This window comes from Pagrus major, chromosome 18 (assembly GCF_040436345.1).
Source record: "Pagrus major chromosome 18, Pma_NU_1.0".
Classification (NCBI taxonomy): Eukaryota; Metazoa; Chordata; class Actinopteri; order Spariformes; family Sparidae; genus Pagrus; species Pagrus major.
The window spans coordinates 24,745,500-24,763,576 of NC_133232.1; the positions used below are offsets into that span (position 1 = coordinate 24,745,500).

At 36.7% G+C, this 18,077-nt stretch overlaps 1 protein-coding gene across 1 annotated transcript; it reads right to left on the reverse strand.

The window, feature by feature from the left end:
- Positions 1-9,494: 9,494 nt before the first annotated feature.
- Positions 9,495-11,030, reverse strand: LOC141012933 (uncharacterized). The gene is made up of 4 exons (XM_073486477.1): positions 10,970-11,030; positions 10,530-10,787; positions 10,317-10,439; positions 9,495-10,173 (listed from the first exon to the last, which is right to left on the reverse strand). Exons 1-4 carry the CDS (start codon positions 11,028-11,030, stop codon positions 9,986-9,988), a joined length of 630 nt encoding a protein of 209 aa, XP_073342578.1. The 3' UTR covers positions 9,495-9,985.
- Positions 11,031-18,077: the final 7,047 nt, after the last annotated feature.

The window sequence follows — 18,077 nt, forward strand, 5'->3', positions numbered from 1 at the left end:
ACGAAAGCAACAACAGTAACTCCTCTGCTAACTCACCTGCTAATACTGATGATGAGTCTGGTGTCAGCAGTCATTAAAGGTACAGTTCATGCTAAAAATGTCAACAAAAAGTTGGCTTACATAAACTGACTGATGTCACATGACTGACTGAATACAGAACAAACAAAAGCAACTAAATAAAGCTTACAATTCAAATTTGACATTATTTACATTATTACTCAAAGACAAAATTAACATATACTTGTAATTATGATCAGATGAGAAAGACACAAAATCATTATTCACATAATTAAATATTTCAGACTCAAACACTTAAATCACATGTGTGAATATGCTCATTAAATGACAGTTTGGTCTTTTAGATGCCAAATCAACATTTTTATAATATACAGCTAAAAAGTCAAACACAAAACTTAAACAGTTTATCTCCAAAACATCAACTTTTCTCTTAATATCAAGCATGTATGAAAAATAAAAGTCTGACAGCTCCATCTGTGATCATAGAACTTGAGTCACAATACATAACCTTTTGTTCGATCAGCGTTTCCACAGTGACACAAATGCAGAAAACGCTCAGATACTTATTATGGGGAGGTGTTTGTGAGCTGCTAAGAAGTGAATTTGAGAGGAATAAGAAAAGACGAGAATTTTAACTCTAATCTATTTTTCTCAGACTCATGTCCAATCACAGCAGCTGAGAGACGACACTGACGTGTTGCATCACAAAGTTAAAGTAAAGATGCAGAACTCATTTCAACCATCATAACAGAGTTTTCATAGTCCATCTCTTCAGGGACGGCAGAGCCTTCAGCTTTCTCGTATTTCTTCTTCTTCCAAACAAAATAGACGGCGATCCCAATTAAAATAAAAATCACAACAGCTGCTCGCAAACCACATATGAGCAGGGAGTGATCTGTTCAGATAAAAAGACACAAAATCAGGAGTGGATTTTGACTTAAGTACCATGGGTCATCTCTGCTGGAGGAAGCAGCACTTTGATTAGTGTGTGTGATGTTAGTGCAGAGTTTTGGACATCATGATGTTACTCTTCTTACCCACAGAGGACGCCTCTGTTTCTGTGATCATGGTCGGGGCTGTTGTTGACTCAGTACACAGGGTGTTATTGGCTTCGAGCACCCACTGTGATATGTGCATCCCATTGGAGATGCAGTCAATGAATATAAAGCCTATAGAAAAGAAACAGATCATCACAGGTGCACAGAGTGTCAGAAGCAGTGTTGTAATTATCAGTTATTTTTCATCATGTTCTCACTCACCACAGGTAGATATCGTCTCTTCCTTCGAGACTCTACTGACGTAGACCATTTAGTTTGCCTTAACCATTTAGTTTGCATTCTGCAAATGTTTTGCTCTTTTGCCTGTTTAGGAGAGGGGGTTGTAGCCGATTCCGTGGTCTGTCCAGGGACCATGGTCTCTGGCACGGACCAGTGGTTACTGCCACTAGGGGCGCTAAAGACACTGGTCGTGACCAGTGGCACAGTGGTCATGACCAGCTGCTCTGTGATCTGTTCTGTTGTTTGGACCAGTTGAGTGATCTGTGGCGTGTTTGTTTGTTTGTATTTATTTTTAATACAACTTTTCCCTTTTCTCAATGTGTTAGCAGAATAGCCTAAATGTGAGAAGCCATAATCGTTTGTCTATCCAATGTTATTGATCACTATTATTAACAGACTGAAGTTATCGTTCGTCCCGACTTCTATCAAGCTGTTGAACAACAAAACTAAAATTAAGCTGCCACATTGTCAGTGTTAAAATGTATAGTGTCTTCCATATTTTGAGATGTTTTTATCTTGATTTTATAATTGTTTTTTTATGTGTGTCTGTTGTTGAGGTATGCTTGTTTCTGTGAAGCAACATATTGTAGCACTGTGCCCAAGGCAAATTTCCCCTCAGGGACAATAAAGTTATTTCTGTTCTATTCTATTATGATTTCTATTAATAGTAAAGATCAATAATATTTGACAGACAAAAGATCATTATTTTTATTTATTTATTTTTACATTTATACAGCACAGTGTTGCCAACACAATGAGAAAAGGGAGAAGGTGTATTAAATGTACAATAACTACTCCAAAGACCACTCAGTAAGACAACAGGCAGATGACAAGGACCACAAGACAGACCAGTGTCTTTAGTGCCCCTAGTGGTAGTGACCACTGGTCCGTGCCAGAGACCATGGTCCCTGGACAGACCACGGAATTGGCAACAACGAAAGTACTACTCATACAACTACGACTAATAATAATAATTTAATCATCGTTATTATGATTTCTATTAATAATAGTGATCAATAACATTGGATAGACAAACGATTATGGCTTCTCACATTTAGGCTATTCTGCTAACACAGTGAGAAAAGGGAAAAGTTGTATTAAAAATAAATACAAACAAACAAACACGCCACAGATCACTCAACTGGTCCAAACAACAGAACAGATCACAGAGCAGCTGGTCACGACCACTGTGCCACTGGTCGCGACCAGTGTCTTTAGCGCCCCTAGTGGTTGTGACCACTGGTCCGTGCCAGAGACCATGGTCCCTGGACAGACCACGGAATCGGCTACAACCCCTGCTGCTGTTTAGTTTTGTGTTTTAAACCAACTGGGTTACCTTACTTTACTTTGTTGTTTTGCTACCTTGTTTATTTGATTACTTGTTGTTCTTCTGACCATTTGTTTAGTTATTTTCCTAAGCAGAGTGCCATATTGTTGGGAGGCTAGGCACCTGTGGTGAGGTCCCTTCACTTTTTGTATGTGAGTGAACACACAACCCTTTCTTGGGGTTATTTATCTCCCCAGACTAAACTATAAATGTATATGTATCAAATATGTTAATGAGCATTTGAAGTTGAGTCACTAAAGTACTAACTTTTCTATCTAACATTGTTTTTAAGCCTTTTTCAGTCACTTAACCGTACAAATGTTTTTCAAAACTTTTTAGTCTTATCTGGTATGAGTATTTCAACATCAGTGGAAAAGAAAAAGAAAAGAGAAAAAAAAGCTGCTTGAATTTAGTCACACAGTATGTAAATAGTAGTTAAACGTAAGCCTTTTACAAGTTACACCAGAGAGCTTTCATGTTTCACTATCACAGATCTTTGGCAGTCATTTGAAGATTAAATAAAAAAACATATTTAATTATATTTAATTCATTTATGTGTAACATGTGGGTCAATGTTTGAGCTGCAACACATCACTGAAGATGTCAAACTGTACTTTTAGAACATATTTGATCCCAAAGCTGCATAAAATGAAATAAAAGTTAAACTGACAAACTTCTCTGGTTTATTTAATAGCAAACATGCGGATCTTAAACTGAGCAGCCTGAAATGTCTCAGAAAAAGAGTATGAAGAAGAAAAAGATGATGATCAAGTCATCAGTTTCAGATGAATAGGCATGAAAATTGTGTGAAATAGTTTGGAGATGATGGAGGAAGCTGACTTAATGTGATCAGTACTTGGTAAGTTATCGACACAAAGTCTCAGAAAGAACAAGTCATCCATGTGAACAGTTTGTCTCCTCATATAAAACTATTCTTATTGGTGTGACAGGAGAGTTAGTTTTCATGGGTCATCATGGCCGGAGAGAGCAACAGTTTGATTAGTGAGTGGCTTTATGGACATTATGTTACTCTCCTTACCCACAGTGGATGCTTCCGTTTCTGTGGTCATGGTCGGGGCTGTTGGTGACTCAGTTGGTATAGTCAGCACTGTGATGCCAGGTTCCTTGCGCTCAGTAGTCGAGGTAGGTGCTGTTGTTGATTCAACACACAGGGTGTTATTGGCTTCGAGCACCCACTGTGATATGTGCATCCCATTGGCGATGCAGTCAATGAATATAAAGCCTTTAGAAAAGAAACAGATGCACAGAGTGTCAGAATCAGTGTTGTAATTGTGAAGTTATCGTTCATGTTCTCACTCACCACAGGTAGATATCGTCTCTTCTTTCGAGACTCTACTGACGTGGTTGCTGACTGAGCAGACCAGTTGTCCCGAGACGTTTTGTCTCAGAGTGATGATGTTACTGTCTTTATTTCCAGAGAGGAGCTGAGCGTCTGTCAGTGTGTTTCCATCCAGAGTCCAGCTGTACTGAGGACTGTCCCCTCCCTCAGAGGAGCAGGACACCCTCATCTCTCCCTGGGACAGACACTTGGAGACCAGCAGGACAGAGGACACAGGAGCTGAAGGAAACACACTCACATCACTTTTGATATTAACACAATCTTGGTCATTCTGTACAGTTTCTGATACAGAACAGACATAGATACAGATATATGAAGAATATGAGAGATATGTAGTTTAGCAACAGAATAAGACATGCATGTTGGTCAATGTTACTAAGTTCACCAGTAGGAAAAAAAGTCCTTCACCTTCTACAATCAACTCTAGAATCTTAGACTCTGATTGTCGTCCTCTTAAATTAAAGCTTTTAAGTTGTGTTGCATATATATTATACATGATGATATATATATGAAATAAAACAGTCTTATATTTGTTTTAAAAATCAGGATACAACACTGTTGATTAACCTTTCTACTATATTAAGATCCATTGTCATTTTTAGCAATCTAGAACTTTTAATATAATAATAAAGTTCAACATTTGTATTTTAATGTTTATGTATCAAACAGAAATAGTGTTTTTGTTTTATCTCCTCAGACTAAACTATAAATATATATGTATCAAATATGTTAATGAAACTAAAGTACTAACTTTTCGGTCAACATTGTTTTTAAGTCTCTTTCAGTCACTTTAAACTGTACAAATGTTTTTCAAAACTTTTTAGTCTTTTGTATCTGGTATGAGTATTTCATATCAGCTAAAAAGAAAAGAGAAAAAAAAAGCTGCTTGAATTTACAGTCACACAGTATGTAAATAGTAGTTAAACACAAGCCTTCATTTAAAAATTACACCAGAGAGCTTTCATGTTGTTTCACTATCACAGATATTTGGCAGTCATTCGAAGATTAAATAAACATATTTAATTACATTTAATTCATTTATGTGTAACATGTGGGTCAATGTTTGAGCTGCAACACATCACTGAAGATGTCAAACTCTACTATTAGAATATATTTGATCCCACAGCTGCACAAAATGAAATGCAAGTTAAACTGACAAACTTCTCTGGTTTATTTAATAGCAAACATGCTGATCTTAAACTGAGCAACCTGAAATGTCTCTGAAGAAGAGTATAAAGAAGAAAAGGATGATGATCAAGTCATCAGTTTCAGATGAATAGGCATGAAAATGGTGTGTGTTGTAATAATACAGTTTGGAGATGATAGAGGAAGCTGACTTAATGTGATCAGTACTTTGTAAGTTATCGACTAAGTCTCAGAAACAAGTCATCTATGTGAACAGTTTGTTTCCTCATATAAAACTATTGTTATTGTTGTAACAGGAGAGTTAGTTTTCATGGGTCATCACTGCAGGAGGAAGCAACAGTTTCATTAGAGTGTGATGTGAGTGGAGAGTTTTATGGACATTATAATGTAATTCTCCTTACCCACAGAGGACGCCTCTGTTTCTGTGATCATGGTTGAGGCTGTTGGTGGCTTAGTTGATATAGTCAGCACTGTGATGCCAGGCTCCTTACCCTCAGTAGTCAAGGTAGGTGCTGTTGTTGACTCAGTACACAGGGTGTTATTGGCTTCAAACACCCACTGTGATATGTGCGTCCCATTGGAGATGCAGTCAATGAATATGAAGCCTATAGGAAATAAACAGACCAATCACTGATGCACAGAGTGTCAGAATCAGTGTTGTTATTATGAAGTTATCGTTCATGTTCTCACTCACCACAGGTAGATATCGTCTCTTCCTTCGAGACTCTACTGACGTGGTTACTGACTGAGCAGACCAGTTGTCCTGAGACGTCTTGTCTCAGAGTGATGTTGTTACTGTCTTTATTTCCAGAGAGGAGCTGACCGTCTGTCAGTGTGTGTCCATCCAGAGTCCAGCTGTACTGAGGACTGTCCCCTCCCTCAGAGGAGCAGGACACCCTCATCTCTCCCTGGGACAGACACTCAGAGACCAGCAGGACAGAGGGCACAGGAGCTGAAGGAAACACACTCACATGACTTCTGATATTAACACAATCTTGGTCATTCTGTACAGTTTCTGATACAGAACAGACATAGATACAAATATAAGTAGAATTTGAGATGTATATAGTTCAGTAAAACAATGTATGTTTATCAGTGTTACTAAATTCCCCAAGAGGTAAAGGAAAAAAAAGTTATTTACCTTGAATGTTCAGCTGTAGAATCTGACGTTCTAGTAGTCGTCCTCCTGAATCAAATATTCTAAGAGTATATTCACCATCATCAGTCCTGCTCAGGCTATTGATCCTAAATGTTGCATCACTGGGAGCAAATGAGGATCTGGTTTCAAACAGATTAGACGTTATCATATTCTTCCTCCCATTGAGTATTACTGTTTTGTTTTTGACCCATTGGTATCTGCTTATTTCTGAGGTGCTGTCCATCAGCCGGAGGACCACAGTTCCTCCCAAAGCTCCATAACACTGAGCTCCGTCCTGTCTGCCATCACAGTAGGTTTCCACACCTGGACATTTTGAAACAACACTGACATTGATTAATCTAACCAACCGACTGTAAAGACAATTTAATCAGCTCACACTTGCCAATACCATCATGCTCCTCACATGATAATGCATCAGTTATAACCAAAAATACATACAAATACACATTGGACATGAAAATAAATATGAAATAAAACATTCTGAATGGTGCCATTACTGCAAGTACTGTGAGTACTTTTACTTTTAATACTCCCACTACATTTTAATATATATATATGTGTATATATATATGTATATGTATGTATATATGTGTATATGTATTAGGGATGCAACGGTACAGTTTTCCCACGGTTTGGTATGCATCACGGTTTTTGGGCCATGGTAACGCTGCGGTTTCGATATCTTAATATAGAACTACTCACACTAGCAAAGGCAATACTGCATGTAAAAATAATTAAAAGCAGATATAGTCAAACCACAAACCTTATTATAAAAATTTAACATTTATCTTAATTGCCTTCCATAAAAAACATATGCAGTATCCAATCAAGTTAAACAGCAAACATTATTGTATTGTACTGTATTGTATTGTTTGCCTTTGTGTATTGAACCTAACAGAGCGTATTGAACGGTTTGATAAAATATTGAATATTGTTGCATCCCTAATATGTATATGTGTATGTATATATATATATATATATATATATATATATATATATATATATATATATATATATATATATATAGATATATATATATATAGATATAGATATATATATATATATACACGTATGTATATGTATATATACACATATGTATATGTATATATATATGTATGTATATGTATATATATATGTGTATATGTGTATGTGTATATATATATGTGTATATGTATATATGTGTATGTATATATACATATATATATCACAATATAACAATTTTGTTAATCACCATTTCTACTAAATTAGGAACTATTATGTTTTTAAGAATCTAAAACTTTCATGTATTAATAAACTTTAATATTAATATTTTAATGGATTTTGTATCAATCAGAAAGTCTTTTTTTTTATCTCCTCAGACCAAACTATGAATATATATGTATCAAATTTATGTTCATCAACATTTTAATTTGAGTCACTAAAGTATATTTTCCAGTAAAACATTGTTTTTAAGCCTCTTTCAGTCACTTTAAACTGTATTTAAATGTTTTTCAAACCTTGTATTTCTTTCGTATCTGTTATTTGTATTTCAATTTCAGTAAAAAAACTACAACAGCTGCAACACATCTGAAGATGATGTCAAACTGTACTTTTTGAACACATTTCGATCTCACACCTGCATTAAATGTGTCATTTTAAATAAAAGTTCAACATCTCACCGTGAGAGACTCCGAGCAGCATCAGCAACAGTCCAATCACAGCCTCCATGTCTCCTCAGTGTTCAGCCTCTGTTGATCCAGTCAGCAGCTTCCAGACAAACCTCTCTACTTTATTTAATAGCAAACATGCAGATCTTAATCTGAGCAGCCTGAAATGTCTTCTCATAGTGATCAACTTCAGATAAGGGCATGTGAAACTCTTGACCAAGCAGGGTGTTGTAAAAATAGTACAGTCTATCTGTGACAGAGGACATGTGGTCAGTACGTCAAATATTTATCAACACTAAAAGTGTCAGAAACAACACGTCATCTCCTTGACAAGTCAATTTCTCCTCATATGAAAGTGTTCTTCAGTTGCAGACATCTTGTTGTGTCCTTTGAACTTTGCACAATAATGAACTCATTGAAAAAGTGAAACAAGTAAACTTGATTCCTCTAATTTTGACAGGCAGAGCAAAGATGAATGCAGGTTGAATGCTCCAAAATTGTACTGATGTAACATCAGTAAACATGTTTCTGTTATTTTGCTTTAAATTTTCACTTTAAGGTTACAAAGTTTGAATAACTTTTCAAATCTTAGACGTGTGTTGGATCAAAAAACTCTGGACTGTGAAATAACTGTATTATTTTAGTGTGTCACTGCATCAACTTTATCTAATTGAATATAAACATAATCACACTGTGCTGTTGGCCCACAGTGGTCTGGAGCTATTTCCTTGTAATGTTCTGGGTTTGAAGCTCATGTGTATGATTCCTCACGTCATCTTCCTCTCTCTGTTTTGTCATTTGAGTCTGTCGCCCTCCACTGGCCACTCTTTAATAAGGCTGAATTCCCCAAAATATTGAAATTGCTCTGACATTACACCTGCAGTAATAAACAGTGAATGTCTAGAGAGGCAGACTGTTTTATTAAAGATTCTTAAGGCAGTAACAGCTGTATGGATACTTTCTATTAATTATTCTATATAAACAAGCATCATTTACACTCAGTATCTAGTGAGGCACACTGTTTTACTAAAACCACTTGAGCAGTAAAAGCTCCTTGATATTTTTTATTGATTAGTACTTTTCCTGAAATGTTCTCAACCTCTGTTGAGAGTTTTACTGAATACAGAATTATCTAGGGATGCACGATATGGATTATTTTTCAGTCCATACGATAACTGATTATTACCTGACTCTCAAGGCTGATACCGATTAAATAACTGATAATCGAAACTAACATTTTTATGCTTTTCATGCACACCTGAGTGTAAGAAAGGCTAAGATGTAATGTGCAAAGATGGTTTATTTGATATTCCATAGCTGTGATAAGTGTATTTTTTCCTCGTGTTATGTTCTTCTTGTAAAAAAACATCCACACCAGTGACAACATGTGTGTTTGTTGTTCTTCGCTGCGTTTATTGGCTGCTCACAAAACAATTTTAAAGGCACATACCACCACCTACTGTTTGTAGATGCTGTGCAGACAGTACAAACATTCAAGGATTTGAGAAGAACATATGAAGACAATGTAAAACATAATAATGATATAAGAGTTACACTCCTCCCTTTTCATCAATTATTGATCACTTTAAGTATATACAAACTACACACAACAGACATCAAACTTAAAAACTTAAAATCCCTCAGGATTCAATTTAAGTTATCACATATTGTATAGTTGAAAAGGAATAATAGCTGTTTTTGTGGAACATAGACATTCCTAGTATTCACTGCAAGCTGGCAGGAGGCAAAACACATGTTTACTCAGTAGTTTATTCATCATCATCATCATCAGAGTCAGGATAAGGAGGGGACCAACCAGGGAGAGGGAACAAATCAAGAGAATTATCTTCTGAATGTAGAAGTGGTACTTTATGTTTGACATCCAGTGACATCATTTGATTTGAGATGAACCTATCTATGGCTCTAACAATCAAACCTCTTGAATTTGATAATAAAAGCAGAAGTGAATTTCCTCTCTGAACCCTATTTTCACATCCATAAAGACATACAGCCAATAACTGAGAGGTGACACTGAGATGTTGGTTCACAAAGTTAAAGTTCAGATGCAGAACTTCTCATTTCAACCATCATAACAGAGTTCTCATAGTCCATCTCTTCAGGTGCAGCAGAGCCTTCAGCTTTCTCATATTTCTTCTTCTTCCAAACAAAATAGACGGCGATCCCAATTAAAATAAGAATCACAACAGCTGTTCGCAAACCACATATGAGCAGGGAGTGATCTGTTCAGATAAAGAGACACAAAAATCAGGAGTGGATTTTGACTTAAGTACCATGGGTCATCTCTGCTGGAGGAAGCAACACTTTGATTAGTGTGTGTGATGTTAGTGCAGAGTTTTGGATATTATGATGTTTCTCTCCTTACCCGCCTCTGTTACTGTGATCATGGTCGGGGCTGTTGTTGACTCAGTACACAGGGTGTTATTGGCTTTGGACACCCACTGTGATATGTGCGTCCCATTAGAGATGCAGTCAATGAATATGAAGCCTATAGAAAAGAAACAGATCATCACAGATGCACACAGTGTCAGAATTAGTGTTGTAATTATCAGTTATTTTTCATCATGATCTCACTCACCACAGGTAGATATCGTCTCTTCCTTCGAGACTCTACTGACGTGGTTGCTGACTGAGCAGACCAGTTGTCCTGAGACGTCTTGTCTCAGGATGATGTTGTTACTGTCTTTATTTCCAGAGAGGAGCTGAGCGTCTGTCAGTGTGTGTCCATCCAGAGTCCAGCTGTACTGAGGACTGTCCCCTCCGTTAGAGGAGCAGGACACCCTCATCTCTCCCTGGGACAGACACTCAGAGACCAGCAGGACAGAGGACACAGGAGCTGAAGGAAACACACTCACATCACTTTTGATATTAACACAATCTTGGTCATTCTGTACAGTTTCTATACAGAACAGACATAGATACAGATATATGAAGAATATGAGAGATATGTTGTTCAGTCAAAGCGTTTATGTTGATCAATGTTACTTATTTCCTCAATAAGCAAAAAAAGTTATTTACCTTGAATGTTCAACTGTAGAATCTGAGGATCTAACTGTCGTCCTCTTAAATCAAAGCTCATTAGAGTATATTCACCACCATCAGTCCTGCTCAGGTTATTGATCCTAAATGTTCCATCACTGGGAGTAAATGAGGATCTGGTTTCTATCGTATTAGACACAATCTGATTATTTCTCCCATTGAGTATTACTGTTTTGTTTTTGACCCATTGGTATCTGCTTATTTCTGAGGTGCTGTCCATCAGCCGGAGGACCACAGTTCCTCCCAAAGCTCCATAACACTGAGCTCCATTTATTCTGCCATCACAGTAGGTTTCCACACCTGGAAATTTTGAAACAGAAGTTGAAATAAAGTTAACAATTTTGATCCTTTAACTTCCAAAAATTAAATAACAATGAGAGACAGTCAAAACTACAGACACAGTGAGGTTGCTGCAGCTCTCTGGCACAGGCCTGTGACCAGTGGTGGAAAGTAACTAAGTACATTTACTAAAGTACTCTGATAAAGTACAGTTTTGAGGTACCTTATCTCCTCAGACCAAACTATGAATATATATGTATCAATGATATGTTCATGAACATTTTAAGTTGAGTCACATTTTTCAGTAAAACATTGATTTTAAGCCTCTTTCAGTCACTTCAAACTGTGTACAAACATTTTAAACTGTGTACAAATGTTTTTCAACCCTTGTATTTCTTTAGCATCTGTTATTTGTTTTTCAATTTCAGTAAAAAAAAATTAATAACAGCTTGAATTTCCCGTCATACATGCATGGTACTCAAAATAACACCAGAGAAATCTTTCACGTTGTTTATATATATATATATATATATATATATATATATATATATATATATATATATATATATATATATATACATATATATATATATATATATAACGTGTGGGTCAGTGTTTGAGCTGCAACACATCTGAAGATGATGTCAAACTGTACTTTTTGAACATATTTCGATTTCACACCTGCATTAAATGTGCCATTTTAAATAAAAGTTCAACATCTCACCGTGAGAGACTCCGAGCAGCATCAGCAACAGTCCAATCACAGCCTCCATGTCTCCTCAGTGTTCAGCCTCTGTTGATCCAGTCAGCAGCTTCCAGACAAACCTTTCTACTTCATTTAATAGCAAACATGCAGATCTTAAACTGAGCAGCCTGAAATGTCTCAGAAGAAGAGGAGGAAAAGAAAAAGAAGAAGTTGTAGTAAACAGTGATCAACTTCAGATAAGAAGGTGTGACAACTCTTACAGGGTGTTAAAATAATACAGTCTGGAGGTGAAAGAGGAAGCAGAAGTAATTTTGTCATTACTTGCAAAGTTATGAGCACAAATTCTCAGAAACAACATGTCATCTGCTTGACAAGTTGATTTCTGCTCATATGAAACATCTTGTTGTGTCCTTTGAGCTTTACACAATAATGAACTCACTGAAAAAGTACAACAAGAAAATGTTATTCCTCTAATTTTGACAGGCAGAGCAAAGATGAATGCAGGTTGAATTTACCTCAGGTACCATCAATAAACATGTTTGTGTTATTTTGCTTTAAATTTTCACCTTGATGTTACAAAGTTTTAATAACTATAAATATCTTAGATCTGTGTGTTGTACAAAAACTCTTAGAAACAACTTTTGTGATATTGCTTTCAGTCATCAGACCATCACAGGTAAGACTTGTGATTTTTACTTTGTTACACTGCATCAACTTAATCTAACTAAATCCACATTAATTCACAAAATGGGATGAACTATTTCTGCCAACATAAAGTAGTTTTAGGCCGACAGTTGATATACACTTATATGAAAACCTGTTTGTAGTCAGTTTAACAGAGTGAAGTCTCAGTATCATCATCAGGACTTGTGTTTCATTTATCTTTTACAACAGGCAAACCTCAAACATCATCCTCAGACATCACAATGATGCTTCCTGTGTTAATCACAAGACGGTAAAGGAAGCTGAAAATTGCAGCCAAGTGGTCGTATCAGTTCCTCATTGATGTTGGGAACAGTATGATGTTGATGTCTAGGCTATGATCCACAATGTTATTTTAAGTTGATGAACCTGTAAGAAAGTGTTGATGTATGTAATTGTTGCTGTGAGTGATGGTTCATGTGTCATTTACTATGTAAAAAGGAAGTAGATTCTTCAACTCAATTGAGTCTGTCGCCCTCCACTGACCACTCTTCAATAAAGCTAGATGCCCTAAAATATTGAAATCGTTCAGAAATGACACTTGCAGCAACAAACACTAAATGTCTAGAGAGGATTCCTAACGCAGCAACAGCTGTATAGATACTCTCTATTAACTATATATTATTATATTATTATTGTAATGCCACTTGAAGCAGTAATAGCTCCTTGATTATTTTTTATTGATTAGTACTTTTCCTGAAATCTTCTCAACCTCTGAGAGTTTTACTGAATACAGGATTATCTATAAACAACAGTAACTCCTCTGTGAACCAGCAGAGGGAAACTGCACACCTGCTAATACTGATAATGAGTCTGGTGTCAGCAGTCATTAAAGGTACAGTTCATGCTAAAAATGTCAACAAAAGGTTAGCTTACGTAAACTGACTGATGACACGTGACTGAAAGCAACTAAATTAAAGCTCTTACTATTAAATACTTTGATATATTTTACATTATTGTTCAATGAAAACATTGAAGAAAAACAGACCAAGGAGGGCTAGTATATCCAAGTCTGTTCTCTAGTAACTCATCATTAAATACTATATAGTCCTTCAATCATTGTTATTCAGGAATTATTCATTAACGATTCATTAACTATCAAGTCGTTCCAAATTCAGTCCTTAATCGCTCCTCAGTATCTAGTCACATTTTTGTCTACCTTATTGTAAAGTGTTACCAGTTTGAAAAAAAACAATTTAACAGTGGTACAAGGGATAGTTCGCATTTTTGAAATGGGGTTGTATGAGGCTCTTATATATAGTTGCAGTAGATTTTGGTCTGCACATAACCAGTTTGGAGAAGCAGGTAGGAGTATCACCAAGCTATCTACTGTACTGGGTCAGAGCGTTATATTGGTGCCAGGAAGTGAATTTGATAAAAAATAAAAGCAGAAGTGAATTTCCTCTCTAAACCATATTTTCACATCCATAAAGACATACAGCCAATAGCTGAGAGGCGGCACTGACATGTTGTGTCAGAAAGTTAAAGTTCAGATGCAGAACTTCTCATTTCAACCATCACAACAGAGTTCTCATAGTCCATCTCTCCAGGTGAAGCAGAGACTTCAGCCATTTTGTTTTTCTTCTTCTTCCAAACAAAATAGACGGCGATCCCAATTAAAATAAGAATCACAACAGCTGCTCGCAAACCACATATGAGCAGGGAGTGATCTGTTCAGATAAAGAGACACAAAAAGCAGGTGTGGATTTTTACTTAAGTACCATGGGTCATCTCTGCTGGAGGAAGCAACACTTTGATTAGTGAGGGTGATGTTAGTGTAGAGTTTTGGACATAATGATGTCTCTCCTTACCCACAGAAGGAGCCTCTGTTACTGTGATCATGGTCGGGGCTGTTGTTGGATCAGTACACTGGGTTTGGCTGGTTACAAGCACTCTCTGTGATAAGTGCATCCCATTGAATAAGCTGCAGTCAGTGAATCTGAAGCCTACAGAAAAGAAATCTATTACTGATGTAAGCTAATCTTCAGCGTCATAATCATCAAACTGTTTTCCACTCATGTTCTCACTCACCACAGGTAGACATCCTACTGATGTGATTGCTGACTGAGCAGACCAGTTGTCCTGAGACGTCTTGCCTCAGAGTGATGTTGTTACTGTCTTTATTTCCAGAGAGGAGCTGAGCGTCTGTCAGTGTGTGTCCATTCAGAGTCCAGCTGTACTGAGGACTGTCCCCTCCATCAGAGGAGCAGGACACCCTCATCTCTCCCTGGGACAGACACTCAGAGACCAGCAGGACAGAGGACACAGGAGCTGAAGGAAACACACTCACATCACTTTTGATATTAACACAATCTTGGTCATTCTGTACAGTTTCTAATACAGAACAGACATAGATACAGATATATGAAGAATATGACATTTATGTTGATCATTGTTACTTAATTCCACAAAAAAAGTTATTTACCTTGAATGTTCAGCTGTAGAATCAGAGGATCTAATTGTCGTCCTCTTAAATCAAAGCTTTTCAGAGTATATTCACCACCATCAGTCCTGCTCAGGTTATTGATCCTAAATGTTCCATCACTGGGAGTAAATAAGGATCTGGTTTCTATCGTATTAGACATTGTCTTGTTATTCCTCCCACGGAGTATTATTGTTTTGTTTTTGACCCATTGGTATTTGCTTTTTTCTGAGGTGCTGTCCATCAGCCGGAGGACCACAGTTCCTCCCAAAGCTCCATAACACAGTGCTCCATACTGTCTGCCATCACAGTAGGTTTCCACACCTGGAAATGTATTCATAGACATAAGTATTATAAGACAAAACATTTTGAATCTAATCAGCCTATTTCTACTAATTTGACTACTTAAAATAAAAAAAATGTACAAGCCTGTCAAACTGAAAAACAGTTTGCGTTCAGCTACTAAAGTACAAATACATTCTGTATTAAATGTGACTTCTGTGTTAGGGAGCTTTCTATCAAAACAAAAGACATTTGTCAAGTGTTGTGTGGAAGGCCGGGCGGAGTGGAGGACATAGCTGAGAGGCTGTTCAGCCTCTCAGATTCGACTAAAGAGTCAGATGAAGAGCCTGACCCTCTGGAGAATAAAGTCACATCGGATTCTGCTCTTATCTGGAGCCGTTTACTGATGAGAGGAGAGCTCAGGGATTACTTTTAAACTTTTGGGATTGAAATGTGGATTTATCTTCACTCCTGTTAATAAACCTGCAGCAGCAACCCACGGAGCTGAAATTAAAAAAGACAAGGGTGCAACCATAAAATCATGACATCTTGGGTTTTAATGTTTCCTCTGATGCTAAGCATCATGTTGCTACAATTCAATATCCCTACGAGTGTTTGTTTTTCTATTTTGAAGCAACTTTAGAGCGTTCTTTAGATTTATTAAAAACAAGAGTGAAATTTCAAAAAATATGATTTTTGAAAAACAATATAGAAAGATTTAAAGAAGACTATTTCATTTTGTAATTTTTAAAAAAAAACTCTATCTCTATGCCTCTCTTGACGTAGACATGAAAATGTTGTTGTGCAGTAGAGCCATGAACAAATACGTGACAGCAAAACATCTAAGAAGAACCTTTATATACTGAAGAAAGTTCTGGTGTAACGGCATGATGTCACTGTGATTGAGATTCAGATTCAGCAGTAGCTTTATAACTCAGGTGGCAGTCCTTTCTATATGCAGCATTTGAGTGTGAATAAAATGAAGCCGCTTTCATCAGGTACATCAAATTAAAACGTTCAACATCTCACCATGAGAGACTCCCAGCAGCATCAGCAACAGTCCAATCACAGCCTCCATGTCTCCTCAGTGTTCAGCCTCTGATCCAGCCTCTGATCCAGTCAGCAGCTTCCAGACAAACCTCTCTACTTTATTTAAAAGCAAACATGCAGATCTTAATCTGAGCAGCCTGAACTGTCTTCTCATAGTGATCAAAGGGGTAAAAGGTCTGCCCAAACAGAGGGTTGTTAAAATAGTACAGTTGAGAACAGAAAGAGGAAGCAGAATAAGTGTGGTTAGCACTGGCAAAGTTATCGACACTGAAAGCCTCAGAAACAATATGTCATCTGCTTGTACAATTTTTTGTATTCTCATATAAAACTGTTCTTCAGTTGCAGAAATATTGTTGTGTTCACTGAGCTTTGTACAACATTTTAAACTCACTGAAAAACTGAAATAAGTTCACTTTTTTGACAGATGAATGCACGTTGAATCCTCCACAACTGTATGTAATGTACCATCAGAAATATTTTCACATTAAAGGTCCTATTTGTAAGAAAAATTTATTTTTGAGCTTCAATATTTGACAAATGTGATGAACAACTTCTGTCGACATGCAATAGTTTTAGACAGACAGTTGATATTTCCATCCCCAGGATGTTTACAACCACAGTATGGAGAGCTGTATGAAGCTTATTTAACACAGTGTAGTCTGCAAACCTCAAACAACATCCTCAGACATCACAGTGATGCTTCCCTTGTTTTTCACAACCTGGTAAAGGAAGCAGAATATTGCAGCCAACTGATTGTATCATTTCCGCATCTCTATTTGAAACATGTTGATCAGAATTTCTTTCCAGTTCTGTTTTCAACAATCAGCGCGTGAGCTCAAAATAAAGTGTCCTTAAAGTCCATGTAAAGCAATAATTAAAATGTGTTCTGAGTTTGTCACATCACAGAAAGATGTGTTGTTAAACACCTATCCAAATTTGAATGACCCAAAAAAATCGCAACATATGTAAAATCAGGTTTCAGAATCATGTAAAAATGTACAGTGTTCTCTGATCTGAAACGCTGGGGGCGTGTCCACTGGAGGATGACTTGGACGATGATAGAAAGATTAAATGTTAAGTTGTCATTTCACTAGTCTATGAAGGAAGTGAAACAAATCATGAGTTGCCATCATGCAGTGTAAACCACGTACATCTTCTATAATTATTATTACTAATGTATTTGTTCTGGCTGTTGTATTCTGCCTGTTGAATCATCATCCACATTTGAGAAGTGAGATAGGTGAACATATGGATGTTATGATTAAAACAATTGCACAGCGTTTACGTGTACACAGCGAGACATCTTTCTATTTTCAACGTAATTTGTTGAAATGAAACTAGACACAGGGAATTGGATTTTTAAGGGATTTTTTTGAACAGGTGTTATAACTTTCGACTCTGCTACACCACTTCTGCAGAAAAGTATATATTTAGATAGCTACTGAAAACAACTGTGAGGTCGCTGATAAAGTATATTTATTATGAACACAAATGTCTCTTATATCCAGGCTGAAAAATGTGTATTTAGAAGTGAATATAAACAGAGGACGTAATGTGAGTGAAACCCAAACACAGCCTGCAGATGTCGTCATAACACAACATGACACAACCTTCAGAAATCAAGTGAGAGCACTTGACATTAGACA

What these genes read in the sequence shown, in the direction of transcription:
- LOC141012933 (XM_073486477.1), bottom strand. Translation starts at nt 11,030, where the DNA reads ATGAGCTTTGATTTAAGAGGACGACAGTTAGATCCTCAGATTCTACAG. An exon ending in AGAGACGATATCTACCTGTG is followed by an intron (nt 10,440 to 10,529) that starts GTGAGTGAGATC and finishes TCTTTTCTATAG; the next exon opens with GCTTCATATTCATTGACTGC. An exon ending in GATCACAGTAACAGAGGCGG is followed by an intron (nt 10,174 to 10,316) that starts GTAAGGAGAGAA and finishes TTATCTGAACAG; the next exon opens with ATCACTCCCTGCTCATATGT.